We start from the raw sequence: 17307 nt of genomic DNA, 5'->3' as shown, positions 1-17307 counted from the left end.
CTGCCCATGCACTCTCCCCCTCTCAAAAAAAAAAAAAAAAAAAATCCGTAAGATAGATATATTCCAATACAGTTTTCTGGGTAAGGGGCCAAAATTGCATTATCAGATGAAATGATAAACACAGACTACATTTTGCTCTTCAAATACAAGTTAGAAATGACTAGGAAATCAGATAACTAAGTGGAGTGGGTGAACATGTAACTTAGTTGAACAAAAGAAAGCATGTGACTTAAATAAAATAAGCAGGCTTAAGTCTAAATCACTGCCAAATAATTTAAAAAATAAACTCCACAAAGTATAAAAAAGCTGAATAATATGCAGTTAAAACCACCTCTCAAATAGTTTTTATTTCCATCTTGAAAGCTTCAAGCACAGAATTCCATTGTAAATTGAATTTGGTCATTCCTAAGTCATCTGTGTGATTCCTTACGTTTTTCATTTACGAAGAGATATTTGTCCTTTAAGAAAGCATTGCAAAAATTATTTGTATAAGACATTATTAACATATTGTTCAGAATGACATTTTCAAGTACAAAGATAAGTACAAATGTTATCAAAGCTGCAGTCTTTGAGATTACTGTGCTGCCTTGTTGGGAAGAGCTCAACACAGATGCTAGAAGATTTCTTTTTAAACCTGACCTTCTACGATCAGAACAGGTCTGAAAACTGATGATTTAAAGTCTTAATTTATGCCATTAGGTAATATCAACATAAAATTCAAGAGACCTCAGGCTACAAATGATCTTATTTAAGAAAGTTTCCTCTTTTCTATTAGGCTTAGAGTCATTGTTAGACCAAATCTTTAAGTTAAATGAGAGTCCTTAATGGCCTATGAAGAAAATCCATAACAGTAAATTATATCCAAATATAAAGTCATTATATATTTATGATTAAATGCTTAATAAATGATGAACCATTTAATTGAGAACAACCCCATTATGTGCACATTAGAAACTTTTCTCATAAATCTGTTACGGAAGTATCACTTTATCATTTGCAAATCTTAGAAGTGAATCACATAGGAAAAAACAATGGTCTTGGACAGGTTCTGGGGAATGTAACAATCAGTTTAAATAGGTAGCTGTTTTTACCCTTTAGGCAATTATAGTTTATTTTGTTCTTTTACAGTTTTTAGAATAAGTAGAACAGTCTTTGCTTCCATTAACTTTAAATGTCATGTTAAGAATATATAATCAAACATTCAAGGGGCACAATTATGAACCATATGGAGGATAGAGAAAATTGTTCAGGATTGGTACTGCCTCCAGACTTTTCTAGTAACTACTGGTATGACCTAAGGTTAAGTACTTCACAAATGTGGATGCCCCATCTTTAAAATCTGGAGGTTTGGGTAGATCTACTGTAAAGTCACTTTCAGTTCTCAAACTATCCTATGGCTTAAATTTTGGTTTATTCATGATGTAGTGTGAATAATAAACAGGATAACGTATTTCAATTTTGAATTCTGATTTCAGGAATACTTACAGTTAAGGCTGGGGGTCCTGGAGGTCCTGTATCTCCCTAAAATAGATTTTTAAGAAGTTGCATTTATTAATAATCTTTTCTTACACATTTTATTTATGTTTTCTGAATGGATAGAAGCAATATATAGATAAATTTTGAAGGAAAATAGAATTTCATCTTGATAGGAGTCTCTGCACAATGAAAAATATATCGTGCTTTTAGCTCTCATGATATAAATATCACCCTGTGCACCCCCCTGCTTTCTGCAGAACTTGTTTTGAAAAGCTAAAATAATCTAATTTTCTATTCTTTTGTCTACTAATCCAAAATTAGAAAGAATATCTCTTCAAATATGGTTACTTGCCAATGGAGCAGCTGGTAAGTGTCACAACGACAGATAATTTTTCTGACAAAGTTAGTAGGAGGATCAGCAGAAATAATAAGTGGATCTCCCCACTTCATGCCTCCCAGCTGCAAGAAGCAGTCCTATTGCCTCTTATAAAGCTCTGCTAAACTGACATTGCACTTGCCATCAATTTCAGGAGGCTTCGCCTATATTTACGTATTTTTAAAATTCCAAAATTGCTTTGCTGACTTACATGAATACAAATTACCAGGTGTATATATTGAGAAAGTTTTCAAAATCTTTACAAAATGGCTCATCTAAGAGCTTACTATTTTCTGATTTATATGTCACCTATATGCTTTATTGTATCAGGACCCCTATTTATTTAATAAGAACCCTTAATCATTAAGATCAAGCATCACTGCTATAATGCTTTTTAGGTGGACACTATGGAGATCTTATACTTTGTGGCACAAAGCTCTGAGAGATGTTCTCATGTTGAGAATATCTCTGTAACTTTTTCTTTCCTCATCTAACATAGTCACCTCAAAAGTTAAGACTTCGTATTGAGTAATCATTACTTTTTGGAACAACTGAATAAAAATAGCCAATACTCGTTAAGGAATATTGACATAGCTTAACTCTGTCACTGAGGACCAATTTGTAAGATCAGTTTTAACACAGAGGTTAATATTGAAGCCAGACAAGGATTCCCAAATGTGCTGAGAATAGAGAACAAAATACAGTGTAAAACACCCACACATACAATTCTCATCAAACTGGGATCATCCAATGACCGTATTCTGAATGACTCTTGCTTTTAGTATTTCTAAATCTCTTTTCAAGGTCACTGCCAATATATCATTATAAAATGGCATGCAAGAAGTGGCAGGAAATGAAGCATTCAGACTAAGGCTGAGTTAGAAAGTTAACCTCCTTCCCCCCCAAAGGCCACCTGCTTCACCATTATGGTAGCAGTTCAGTGCTATTGGCAAAGTTCCCTGATACAAGGCGCAGTTGCTAATTTGGCAATGGAATAGCTAATGCTGTTAAGTGAGGGAGAGAAAGTGAAATCTTATAAACACAAATTAATGTCAACTAGCAGTTGTGCATTTAGTCTCTTCAAACTAATTAAATGAACCAAAAGGCTTTTCTTCAGATGCTTTTAACATAACAGCCTTTGGTTAATTTTAACAAAATTAACTTTTGGCAGTTAAATAGTATCAATGAAAAGTCACTCCATACATTCTCAGAGTTTTCTTTAGAAAAACTGGCACTTCTCTGGGTGAATACGATACCTTTTCTCCTTTTGGGCCAGGTGGACCACGGGGACCCGAGTCACCTTTCAAACCCTGTACGAAGAACACAACCATTGTGATTTCTGTACACGATTCACAGAAAGCTTGAATTTCTAAGTCATTAGTCACAAAATAAATCATAATTTACTGAACTCCCAAATCCCATTCTTCAGTTTGTAGTATAGAGAGAAAGAGAGACAACTGGCACTAAAATGATAAGTAACATCTGCGTTGTGGTGAGTACAGATACATTAAATCAGCGTGAGTCCTGAATACTGCATATTTGTGCAACTTTGCTTCCTGCTAAAATTACATTAATTCACCATCTGGGAGAACATCATTCAGATCTATATGAGCTTTTAAGTATCCACTTTGGATTGAATTTGTGGATGTTGTAAATACCTTTGATTTAGCATTGATTTGGCCTTTATAAAGCTTGCCAAAAAAATTCAAGAATTAAATAAAAGGCATTTTTATATCTCTATCAAGTAATCTAATTGTGGGGGAAAAATAAATGAAGGACATATTCTTTCCCTATCGCTCACAGCCTGAAGCTACACTGTAGTCTCTTTCCTGTTTTAAAGTATGTTTTGGTTCTCTAATTCCTATTTTTTTTAACCTGGATTTATAACAATATTAAATGAAACTATATAAGACATAGGCAGAGGATCAGATATATATGTTCAAGGATCTCTGGACTCTTGGGTGTTTCAGTGGGTATTTAGTTGATCAGACTCAGAAATGACAGCTCGCAGGAACACCACAATATATTTCACTGGAGGGAAAAAAGCAGTTCTACAGTTGAAGGTTTTCACAGTGTAAACAGAAAGAAAGTTAGATAGGCACATCCCGACTGTGTGGTAAATAGGAAAAGAATATCTTCCTTCATCCTTGATTTAAGACATTGGATGAGGGAAGAACAATAATGGAAAAAAAGAAATTTTCTGAAGCCACACAAGGCACAGTATATCTAGATGTCTTGCTTTTCCTGGCTGAGGGACCCGTCTCTCACTGCACTGACATTTTGTGGTCAATAAACAATGTCAAATGCCATCAGCTTTAACTACTTAATACAGAAGCCATGATGAATTTCAAGAAATGAAGGAAAACTGGATACTAAAATAATCTTGTTGCAGAGATTATGTGAAAACTGTAGTCTTACACCTTAAGAAAAAAAGATTTAACGGATGAACACAGCGTCTGATTGGCAAAAAAACACTTCACAATTGTAGAAATACCTTTCAGGATAAAACTCATAGCTATGGGTCTTTCACTGTTACCTCAGAGTATTTATAGAAAAAGGATGAGTGAAAAAGAAAATCATATTTGAGATGTGATATTCTCTTATTATTTGAAATAGCCTTTCCTTCCCGAATAAGCAAAATGAGACTAGTCTGAATTGAGATGTGCTGTGAGTGTAAAACATATTAGATTTTCAATATTTAGTACAAAAAATATAAAATAGCTCATTAATAATATTATACTGATTTTATGTTAAAATGATAATATTTTGGATATATTTAATATATTATTAAAATTAGTTTCACCTGTCTCTTTTTACTTTTTTAAATACAGCTACTGGAAAATATATTTATATTTGTCTTAAAATTATATCATATTTAGAAATATACTATATAAGTATTATATTAAATAGATTCTATTTCTATTGGATAGTGTTACTCAGAAGTACAAAAACAAGAAGTTGACAAAGTCTCTCTCCTTGACCTAACTTTGGCCACACTCTTCTGAGTCTCTTCTCAACTAGGCCTCAAACTTGGCCTCTGTCCTGTTCTGTCTTTGGCCTGCTTAGCCCAGTTTTAGCCAGAATCTTTCTAAGTCAGTTTAGAAAGAAATCCCCACCCTTGATATCAGATCAAGTTGCTCATCCCCCACTTTTGATGTGTAAGTGTTTCGCCTGCCTTTAGCAAGAATCCTATTAAGTCAGTTTATCAAGACTCCTCCTACCCGTGAGTCTGCTTTTGGTAATTTTCCACTCACTGAGGCCATCATTCTGTTGGCTATAAATCCCCACCTGTCCTTGCTGTATTTGGAGTCGAGCTCAATTTCTCCCCCCTACTGCAATACCCCTATTCCAATAGGTGTGAACAAAAAGTCCTCCTTACCATTTTAATAAGCGTGAGAATAATTTTTCCCTACCAGAGTCAAGATTCCTGCCCTCAGGGAACTCGTGTTATGAGAGGAGGGTGACTGCTGATAAACAGGACAACTGGCTGAATGTGATAAGAGGGAGAGGGAGAGAGCTGTTATTTCAATTGGGGTGATCAGAAACCGCTTCTGCGTGGAGGGGACATTTGTTGTGTCAAAGGATCCAGCCATGCAATGATCCAAGGGGAAAGTATTGAGGTTAGAAGACACGGCAAGCATCAAAGCCCCTAGGGTGAACAGAATGTCACGAGCATGTGGACAAGGAAGAGGAGATCGAGTCGAGTTTAGACAGAGGTCGATACACACAGAGAACTGCAGGCCATGGTAAGGAGGTTGGGTTTTGTTCTACGTGCAATGGTAAACTACTTAAATGTTTCAAGCACAGAAATGACATGATGTGACTTTGTTTCAAAAAACATAGTTTGGCCACGATGTGAATATAGATTGTAGGCAGCAAGAGTGGAAGAAGAAAAGGGGCTGCCACAGCTTTGCAGGCAAGAGCGCAGGGTGGCCAGGGTAGGGGGTGACACTGGAGATGGAGAGCAGGGGTCAGAGGCTGCACGTCCTGGGAAGCAGGACGTGCAGATATGTTGGAAGAGGAGGCAAAGGAAAGGAGGTGCCAAGGCTTAAGTAAGTGATAGGATGTTGTACCATTTACTAGACTGCGTTTATTAAAAAATAGGTTTTCTTTGTGCTTCCTGGTATAACACTCTCCAGAGAAAGACACATGAAGAAGAAATGGCTGAGAAAGACACCAAGTACCCATTTATTCAACAAATATTATTGAATATCTACAAAATATATAAGACTAAACTCTATATTCTATGAACATATGCATATGAAAATGTTATTTTTTAAAAAGGCAGCATTAAACACAACATTCAGGAAAATGGTTAACTCTGGGGTGAGGCATGGGGTTACATGGAGTTCTGGGTACACTGGTATTCCAGTTATTACTATGATTCATAATCATCGCACATTACGTGTTATAAAAATATTATTTCTAGGCACAAAATGATACATTAAATTTTTTTTTCAATATTCCTGCCTGGCAAACTAACCCTAACTGCAACTTCTGGGAAGGATTTCCTGGCAAATGAATCAGCTAATCATCCCCGGTTCAATCAACCATGGTCAGGAAGCCGTGGGGGAATAATGCGACCAAATACAAGCTGATGTGAATATTGAATACTATTATGGACGTATATAGCAAGTGGCCTAATTCTACTGGCGGTACTCAAGATGCAGGGATGTGGAGTTCAGGAGAGTCAGGAAAAGAGTGGCATTTTATGCAAAATCCTAAGTTGTTCAAACTTCCCCATAAAATAGGTATAAATAATAGTTATCTTGAAGGGTTGTTCTGAGAATCATAGGTTATAAAAACACTTAGTATATGGTAGGTACTTAATAAATGTTGCTTTTACTTTTCAAGTCCAAGTTTAGGCATAATTAATAGTTCATTCTGTTCAGGTTTGTCCTTAGTTTGATGGATATGGACCCACTGTGCTTTAACTCACATAGGATAAAATGCAATTGAGAAGTACCGCATTCATCAAGCTTCTACTTTTATGGCCATTGAAGTGGGCCCATGTAACTCATGTCCTCTTGTGACAAAGTACAATGTTTTTAAGGCCATGGCATCATAATAGGCTCTGAGAAACAGATCAGTAATGCTTTTCTCAAGTGCAATTTTTCTCCTCATGTCACACTGGTGCTGCTATCAATGGTTATTGAGTACTGGGGAGAAAAAGATGCAGCATTCACCATAAAGCATAAAGAATCAAACAGAACAGACTATGAATTCAATATTGAACAAGATGGGAATCTATTATCAAGGTTCTCAATAAAATTCATGTATATAAAGATTCTCAAAAGCACAGTAGTTGACTCTGTATGTTATGTGGAGACAGGAACTCTTATCTAAAGGCAAGATGAAAGCTGAAGGGCAGTATTATATCTAGAACTATAAAAGCAGGCAGACTATGAAATTCAATTTACTGGAAGATCTACTACTCATGGTATGTAGCATCTTTAAAAATCAGAAGATACAAAATAATATTTGTTAACAAAATTTAACCCATCAATTAATTCTTCACCTCATCTTCCCATTGACTGTATCTTGTTCCCTAGCGATGATGCCAGCTGTTGTCAGCTGATAGCTCAGCTTTGTGATTTCAATATTTTTGTATTTAATAATACAGATTACATTGGTATAAGGAGATTAACATGATTATTTTAGAAACATCAGATGCTGTAATTCTGATAAGGGATGTTTGAAAGACAATAATAAAAATGCAGAGGAAAAGTCCAAACTCAGTGATTGAAATCAACTTTTCCAAGATTATATAACCCCATAAAAAAAGCAAACAAATGAAATAATATTTTTATTAAAGATAAATGTGTTTTATGTAACTCAGTTTCAAATAATAGTAAATGTTTATATGGCTCTTACTGTATGCAAGACACTGTTCTAAATGCCTTATGCATGATAACCCTGTTCACCCTCAAACACAAACAGACAAAAAAGCCCTGAAATGTTATTAATATTATCATCCCATTGTGCAAATGAAAAAAGTGAGGCACGGACGGAGTAAGTCATGTTCCAAGTAGTATGCCAGTTAGGCAGTGGCAGAGCTGGGATCTGAGCCCAGGAAGTCTGGCTTTAAAGGTTACATTAACAACTTTATAAGACTCCTTCTCAAGTCTGTTATAAGATGCATTTGCTGAATATATCTCATAGTAGGTCACAACAAAATCATTTAATTATAAACTTGAATGTGTGTAAAATTGAAGTCATATTTTAAAGGCTAAAATTTAGCAATTCAAATTTTTGACAGTTTTAATATGTTTGGCATGTATTATTTAAACTATAAAGGAAATATGAACATGACCAATAACTTTGGTCCAATACTCTAATACTTTGGAGATCAATCCAAATTTACACACACATACACTACCAAGGATGCATTTAGAAAGATAGCAGCAATTTTTTTTTTTTTTTTTTTTTTTTTTGGTCCTAATGTAAGAGCTGCTACATTAGTTGATGAGTCTTAGGGATGCTAAACATTCTGCTCTTGCAAGACAGTCCCACATGACAAAGAACTGTCTTACCCAAAATGCCAATAGTGTCCCACTGAGAAATACTGAACTGCTGAATATTTCTCTGTAAATCAGGTTTACATTTTCCAAAGTGAGCTTGCCCATTTCTTGAAAAGGCTGGCACAGAAGAAATTATTAAAAGGTACATTTCCATCAAGATATTTGTAATATGCAAGAATAAAGATCATTTAAAAGGGCTTTTGAATTCATTTAGTAGGAATATTAAATTCTTCCAATTTTCTTTGACTTGGAAAGTAGTTGGAGAGAGCTGGCCCATTGAGTTTATTCACCCTGCATTCTAACAGAGTGTTTCTGAAGTTAGAATCTCCATCATGGCTTGACTTTAATTCAAATTGAAATCGCTATTATAATGCCCTTCATTCCTTAAGAATGTGTACCTGTGCTTATTGAAAGTCAGAGTGAACTGTCATAAATGTTGAATGATTTTAATTTGCACAGTCAGTTTATTTTAGCACTGAAAAATAGGCAGTGACAAGTGTGGCATGATTTAGTGGGAAAATAAGAGACTGTTCAGTCAAACATGTAGGGTTAAAAGCTGATTTTACCATTTTCTTAAAAAAAAAAAGTCGCTTAATTTCCCAAGTCTTTATTTCTTGCCTCTGAAAACAGAGAGGCTATAACCCCCTGCCCTAGCTAGCCCCTAAAGCTAGAGTAAGGATCAAATTTCAAATTCCGTGTGAAAATAGTTTATGAATGATAACACATTATTAACAACACCACCACTAATGATGTAATAGCAGAGCATTTGGTTCTTTATTTCTAATGTTCGTAGAGGGGAGAAAAGGAGAATTCTCATTACTTTTTCTTATTTCTCCTTAGTCAATGACTCCTGAATATCTTTGGCAAAACTGGGGAAAGGAAAATAATATCATCTACATATTAATTGAATAAGCAAGCGAGAAAAGTTAATGTGCTTTGTCCTGTTTTACGACGTACCTAATGAGCTACATTAAACAATGATGGTGCTAAAGAAACGACAGCCCTGCGACTGGGGGCATGCAAAGAGCTCTTCCAAGATCCTCTCCAAGAGGAAAGGTCACACTGCCCACGACACTATGTGCTCTCTTAGCAGGTGGGTCTTACTCAGGTTTGGAACTCCTACAATGGCTGCCAGAGCATTTGGGCATGTAGTAGGAACTCACATAGATGTGTTCATCAATTGATTACTTCTAAAAAGCCAAACCATCTTACTTGCGGACACCATAAGAAAAATTTCCAAATCTCTAAGTTAATGTAAATAGATTTCAGAGTCCAACCCCTCACATTTCCAGTTTTATTCAGGTGTTTGGATAAACCCCTCTCTATTTCAATTCCAATGTTATCTTTTTTTTTTTTTTAGATTATTTATTTATTTGAGAGAGAGAGAGAAAGCGAGAGAGAGCAGGAGTGGAGGAGAGGAGCAGAGAGAGGAAGGAGCAGAGAGAGGAAGAAGCAGATTCTCCTGCTGAGCAGGGAGCTCACGATGAAGCAGGGCTCGATCCCAGGACTCCGGGATTATGACCTGAGCGAAGGCAGATGCTTAGATGACTGAGCCACGCAGGGGCCCCTCCAATGTCATCCTAATCAACTTCTAAAAATCTGTTTTGTTTCTCTATCTCAGGGAGCCCACATACATGCAGCTTGGTTTTCTTTTGTAACACTATCATTAATTTCCTTCAACCCTCCTCCATTTTTCATGAAATAACATCCTTCCCATAATGCATGGTCAAAATCTTGGAGCTATTTTTGAGTTTTTAATACTATCAAGTGCCAAACTGCACATATTTTGCCACTGTAATATCACTGTCTACGTACTCCCTCCCATCTCTATTATCCTACTTTGGGCTCCAATTATTTATATTTTAGACTATTATAATACTTTCTCCATTTTTGAAATTAAAACTTGGCAAATAATTATTGGGAACTTACTCTGAAAATATTTACTAAGTACTAGGGATTCCAAGAAATGGTCTTTGCTCTCATGAAGAGCATAATAGAAAAAACAAAACATAGGCAAAGGCCCAAATTTTATCCATTTCATAGAACACACGGTCAAACTAATTTTCATTGAAACACAGCTCGGAGGATGTCTCCCCTCGGTTCCGAGGAAGGAGGGCAAACATCCGTGTGTACAGCACCTTCCACACTCTGGCTACAGCTGTATTCTGCTTTGTTATTCCTTCATCTTCTCACATGCAGCAGGAATTCCAAAAACCCAAATGGATGCTTCAACTTCCATCATACTTTTAAGTTTGTAATCTTAATAATCTCTTCATATAAAATTACAGGACATCATAGTGATGGGGACCTTAGACTCTACTCTAAGCCCATCCTTTACATATGTAGAAGTGATTTTCTTAGCTAGTGACAGAACTGGGACACGGTGGCCTCTGGCTTTCCACTCCAGAACTTTTACTATGATACCAAGTACCTCCACTGGTGGGGAAGGGAGGTGAATCAGATGCTCTGTTTAAGTGAAGGTGCCAACAGTTGTGACATCCCATGTCTTGATGCATTGTGAAAAGCTAGAGAAGATGCAGAGATTCCTCCAGCTACAAGCCCTAGGTACCAGTTCCCGTCCTCTCATAGAGAAAAATCACTTCAAAGGGGAAAGGAATAAGAATGAGGGTCATATTAAATATATAAATGGGGCTTCTCCAGAAGTAACAAGAAAGTAAAGCTGTGAGGGGTCAGAACCTCAACCCAGTGTTGATTATAGGTTTAACTATAGGAACATAGTTCCTAAAGGTTGACTATACAAACACAGAAATACAACTCTGCCCTCCCCTTCTCCCCTTCTTCTCATCATTGCAATCCCACCCATGCAGACCCTTCAGTAGATGGAACTTTGGTATAAGAGGAAGAGCGACTCTGGGTAAGAAAACAGACCACATGAGAATGTATGTAAGAAGAAAAAAGATAGAGGAAGACCAGAGAAAATGCAAACCAGAAACAACAAAAAAGAAAGTGCTGTTAAGGATGACACAATATGAAATATGTAAACCCAAGGAATGACCCATAATGACATTAAAAACATGGAGCCATGAAAAAAACTGCCTTGATTCTTGAATTTGCCTTGATTGTGACTAGTTCTATCATGGTTAGTAAAGTCTTAATACCCTCAGACAGTCAAAATATTTCCCTGGCAAAATATAAACAGAATATTAGAAAAAAAAAGTTAGGCTTACATTTTGTCCATTAATGCCAGCCAGACCTGGATCTCCTTTTTCTCCTCGTTCCCCCTAGAAAGAAACAATTTATACAATGAAAAATGTTATAGCCTGAGAACCTTTACTAAGAAAAAACAAGAGAGTTACATTGTCAGGGCATTTGTAACAATGTGATTACTTTGCTAATCCTTTGAAAGAAACATTTATTAAAAACAATTCTGAGTCCTAAAACCAAAGAGAAGTTTAAAGGTTCAAAGAAAAGCTGTATAAAAATGATTTAAGGGTAGAAATAGAACAAGGATTATTTATTTTCTTCTATAAGCAACAAAGAACTTTCTGGAGGGCAATTTGGCAATATATATCAAGAGTCTTAAATCTGTTCATTTAATTTGGCCCAGTAATTCTGCTTCTAAGGATGTATCCTAGGGAAATTATCAGAGATGAAAAGTTTTAGGCACTAAATTGTAGAGTACAATGTTATTTATAGCAATAAAAAAGAGAAACATCCTAAATGTCCAATAATCAGGAACCGATTAAATTATGGTATATAGATACAATGGAATATAATACAACCATTAAAATCATGTTTATGAATTTTACTTTATACTACAGGAAAATTTTTACAATGTAAAAAGCAAGATACAATTAAGGGATTGACAAATTCAATGAATAAATGTTAGCAAATACCTATTTTTATTACTTTAAAGTTACAAATGTTCGAAATGACCATTTATACCAATTGTTTATGATACATTCCCACAGTGACATATATTTTTGTTTGATTATCATCTGAAAGATCTATACTTTTATTGGCAAATGCTGCACATGTGTAGCATAATTCAAAAACAATTGAATACCTTTTTACCTATGCATCTACCTACCTACTGCCTACCAACTTATGTACCCACCTACTATGGGTCTTAGAAACAATACTGGAAGAAAACAAACCAGAACAGTAGAAGTGGTTAATCTATGGGTTCTGTGATTATGGGTGATTTTTTTCCCCTTCACTATGTTCTTCTTTTTCAATTTTTTAAAACAATAAATATATATTAACTGTAAAATCAGTAAAAATGTCTAAAAATAAAAGAATATATTATGCATATAAAGAACTCATCCAAGTTGCCAGGTCTATCATGTAACCCAGTGTGTGTGTATGTGTGTATGTAGTAGTATTTATAGTAATCTATGCTTTGTACTGCTAGGATGATTTTATCCTCTTCTTTATTCTGTTGTACCTCTTCCTTCATTTTTTTCTAACAATGAACACTCTTATTTTTATATGCAAAAAAAATACTTAAAGAAAAGCAAGCATCTGACTTTATGAGAAAAATACATTATACACTGGAAGACTATGTATGATTACATCTAAGACTATGTATTCATCCAAGACTATGTATTATTACAATACTGAAATCGTATTATTACACTATTGTGTAATTATAGTGTATTATTACACTATTGAAAACACAGGATATGAAGTAAAAATAACTTGATTACTGGAATATAAATACACACAATATGTAGGATAAAGAAAAGTGTATATAAACACATTCAGTGAAATAGGGTCAGGTTAGAATAAAGCTGAAAATTTTAAACTGAAAATGGAAGGATGAGGAAATACCCTAGGCCTGTGCTGTTCAATGTGGTAGGCACTAACCACATGTGGCTCTTTACATTTAAATTAATTAAGATTAAATAAAATATAAAACTCAGTTCTTCAGTTGCCCTGGCCACATTTCAAGTGCTCAGTGGTGCCTACACTATTGGACTGTGCAGATTAGAACACTTCTATCATTACAGAAAATTCCACTGAACAGTGCTGTTTCAGAAGATGTCATATATGACAGAAAACAAAATAAGAATTAAGAGGCTCAGAAATACACAGACGAAAATACCTATCTAGTAGGGGGGATAAGAAACAACACGGTGTCTATGTGGTGACACAAAATGTGCTCGCAACGTTAACAGAATGAATTGAAATTTTTGGCACAAGGAGACAAATCTAATTCCATGGATATATCATCATTAACTTTCAGAACATAACTAAAAATGACTATAATCTTTATTCAAAATTAACGGTTCTCACAGGAGGAAAAAGTAAACAACTTTATAGCAAAGAAATATGTGCCTATAAGGAAATCTGCAAGCCCAACTATGGTAAGTTAAATAATACCTATAAAAGTTAAATAATACCTATAGAGAGAACAGAGTTGATAATCTGATGGAGTTTATGCTGCATGGCAAGAGGAAAAGAGATGTGGCAGAAGGCTAAAGAAGAAACATGCTGCTTCAATTTGATCACTGGCAAAAATCTGCAACGGATTTTAAAAAGTAGAATAGGGGTGCCTGGGTGGCTCAGTCGTTAAGCGTCTGCCTTCGGCTCAGGGCGTGATCCCGGCGTTCTGGGATCGAGCCCCACATCGGACTCCTCCGCTGGGAGCCTGCTTCTTCCTCTCCCACTCCCCTTGCTTGTGTTCCCCCTCTCTCTGGCTGTCTCTCTCTCTGTTAAATAAATAAAATCTTTAAAAAAATTTAAAAAAAAAGTAGAATCATATAAAAAGCAAGTACAGGTCACAGTGATCAAACAAGGTTCACAAAAACCAAGCCATTGACTTTACTATCATTGTTACCAAATCCTATAATGTTTCCTACATGGCAAGCATTGCTTTAAGCATCTTGTAATTCTGTGACAATCCAGGACAAGGATAGGACTATTACTCTCATTTTACAGATGAGGAAACTGAAGATGGAGAGGTTACCTAAGTCTCGAGGTCACACAAGTAAGCAGCAGAACCTGCTTCAGCCGGGCAGCGCGGCTCCGGGATCTGTGCTCTAAAACTTCTCAGCTCATTTGTTTTTGAAACAGTCCAGGGACAATAAAAAATGCAGTGCATATCTGGATTTCTGCAAAGGGGGAGGCAAAGTCTCTTCCTGTGTCCCTCAGAGTAGGAAACAGAAATACGGCCCAGGCAATACTACTACTGGTGAGTATATAACTGGGAGAAGAATGGTACCCAATGGATTTCTCCCTCTCCCTCACCTATTTAGGTCTCTTCATCTTGACATTATTGACAATTCTTAGTTATGAAAGCTATCCTGTATACTGTAGGATACTTAACCTCATCCCTGGCTTCTACTCACTAGGGGCCAGTTGTCAGTCTCTGCCCTATCCTGTCTACCCTCAGTCCTGACAAATAAAAATGTCTCTTGATAGTGTCAAATTATCCATAGAAGGTAAAATTGCCTCGGGTTGAGAACAACTGATATATTACACACTATCATTATATATGCAACAGATTCATGATATGGAATGTTACAACAGACTGAAACAATATGCTACAATAAGCAACATGAACCTCATTAGGAATAAATGTGCAATCCTGCACTGAAGCTAATTCTGGGTGGGTTACAATTAAAAATAAAAATATTAAAGGAACAGAAAGAAATATAAGTGAACATAGCTCAGAGCTCATGATGAGGAAGGTAACTATAAGTGCGGAACCGAAAGAAGAAACTGATAATAGGAAAAATATATTTGACAAAATATTAATTATAAACTAGTAAGGCAAAAATATCATAAACTAACCTAAAAGGCAAATGACAAGATGGGGAAAAGTATCATATGGTGGCTTAGTAGTTAACATCATTACTATGCAAAGAGTTTTTTATCATTTATAAGAAAAAGAATAATATGCAACTGGTAACTGAGCATAAGAAATGCTAGATGACAATATTTTAACTGGTATCAATTCATCAGGTTTTATGTTAGTGCTAGGTGAGTTCTAAGGCCTCACAATTACAAATTCTACCATCCTCCAAAAAAACCAGTTGGGAGTTGTGTATGCAGACAGGAAAAAGAAAGATATTCAAGAGATGCATACTTAATAAATCCCAAACAAAAGAAATTTGACAATAGCAACCAGCTGTTCTCTTTTTCTCCATTGAGAAGAATATGAGTAAAAACAAAACTACAACATTAAAGATTTAAGCTAGAATTAAAGAAAATTGATTTGACATCAGAGACTGTTAGAAAGTAAATGCATTCAGATTGTTTCCCAGTGTTTGGGTAAGTTCAAAAGCAAAAAGGATTAAAAAAACAAAGCCAATAGAACATCTCTAGAGGTTTCTTTAAAAATACAATAAATCATTCTGGTCCGATACGAACTTAAATACAATCCCAACCAAAGGAAAGAAGATAAATGGAAATTAGATTACATTTAAGATTTTTCTAATACCCATTCTTTGGTGAAACTAATTTCAAAACTATACTAAAAGTTAATGTTCTTCCAAACAGAACTGTAGTGCTTTGGTATTCAAAATACTACATTAGGTAAGTAATGAAACCCTTTTACAGAGTTTGAATTAGTCCATTATTATCCACAATGCAGGTAGATATTAACATTACTAATACTTCAATAGATACTATCAGTAATATACTAGCTTCTGTTCTATACACCTTACTATATGCCAGACTCTGTGCCAAGTGTTATAATAGTAAGGGCTCATTTTAATTCTAGCAATAACCTTACAAGGTGGGTATTCTCATCCCCATTTATTGATGATAAATCACCAACTCAGAGGATATAGGTGACTTTCGTAGGGTCAAAGAACTCTTTCTATTATCTGAAGTTATTTGCTCAGTTACTTTGATCTCATAGGGACTTGATAACCTCATTCATCAACTTTTTCTTTTATGAATTCTCCTTTCAGTGTCATATCTGAGTTTACAAATAAATTTAGTTATAAGTAGACAAATGTAAATGTTATGGATAATGTGGGAGATATGGATCAAAATTATTTTTTTACATGAATATCTAATTGTTTCAGGAGTTTTGTTGAAAAACAGTATACATTATCTGCTGAGTTGTTTTTGAACCTCTCTTGAAAATAAGTTGTCATGTATATGGGGAGTTATTTCTGGACTGTATTCTTTTCCATGCATCTATTTGTCTATCCTTATGTGAACACTAAGAATTTCTTGATAGCTTGTGATAAATGTTGAAATCAGGCAATATTAGCCTTCAGGTTTTGTTTGGCTGTTTGTTTTTCAGAGTTGTTTTGGCTATACCAGGTCATTTGAATTTCCATATGACTTTAAGATCACACTTCACGTAATTTTTGGTATGATGGATATCGATGTAAAAATGAACTTTGGTCCATACATCACTCTACATGAAAATTAACTTGGGTGGATTTTGGACTCAAATGTAAAATGCAAAACTAAAAAATTGTAAAACAAAGAAGAAATCCTTTGTAACATTAGGTTAGACAGAAGTTTCTACTTTGTTATCTGATTTCTATATGTCTCATATCTTTTTCATTCCTTCGTTCTTTCTTTACTGCCTTTGTTTTATTCAAAAGATATTTTTACCATACTATTTTAGTTTTCTCTTATGAGTATTTAGGGTTTTTTTTTTTTTAAGATTTTTAAGAAGTAATTGTCCTAGCATTTACAATATGCATCTTTAACTTATCACAATCTATTCCAGTTAACATCAACTTAATTTCAGTAAACTATGGCAACTTTGCTCCAATTTAGCTCCATTTCTTTCCCCTTTCTGTGTACTACTGCTGACATACACATTATATATGATGTATATTATAGCCATATATTATAAACATAACAGTACAGTGTTAAAGTTTTGCTTTAAAAATAGGCTTTTAAAGAAATTAAGAGAATAATAATCTGTATATTATACATCTATATATGAATATCTATCAGAGTTTTTTACACTGACGCATATATTTACGATTTCCAGTG

General features: G+C 35.0%; 1 protein-coding gene across 1 annotated transcript in view; it reads right to left on the bottom strand.

The window, feature by feature from the left end:
- The window catches only part of COL19A1 (collagen type XIX alpha 1 chain), a 299548-nt gene that overhangs the window by 158069 nt on the left and 124172 nt on the right, over positions 1-17307 (bottom strand). The window contains exons 12-14 of the mRNA XM_008684899.2: positions 11562-11615; positions 3109-3162; positions 1486-1521 (exon numbers count right to left, since the gene is read on the bottom strand). Coding sequence (XP_008683121.1) covers positions 1486-1521; positions 3109-3162; positions 11562-11615 — 144 coding nt within the window. The remainder of the gene's footprint in view (positions 1-1485; positions 1522-3108; positions 3163-11561; positions 11616-17307) is intronic.

This window comes from Ursus maritimus, unplaced genomic scaffold, assembly GCF_017311325.1.
Source record: "Ursus maritimus isolate PB19 unplaced genomic scaffold, ASM1731132v1 scaffold_29, whole genome shotgun sequence".
NCBI lineage: Eukaryota > Metazoa > Chordata > Mammalia > Carnivora > Ursidae > Ursus > Ursus maritimus.
This window is presented reverse-complemented; position numbering and strand designations above follow the sequence as displayed.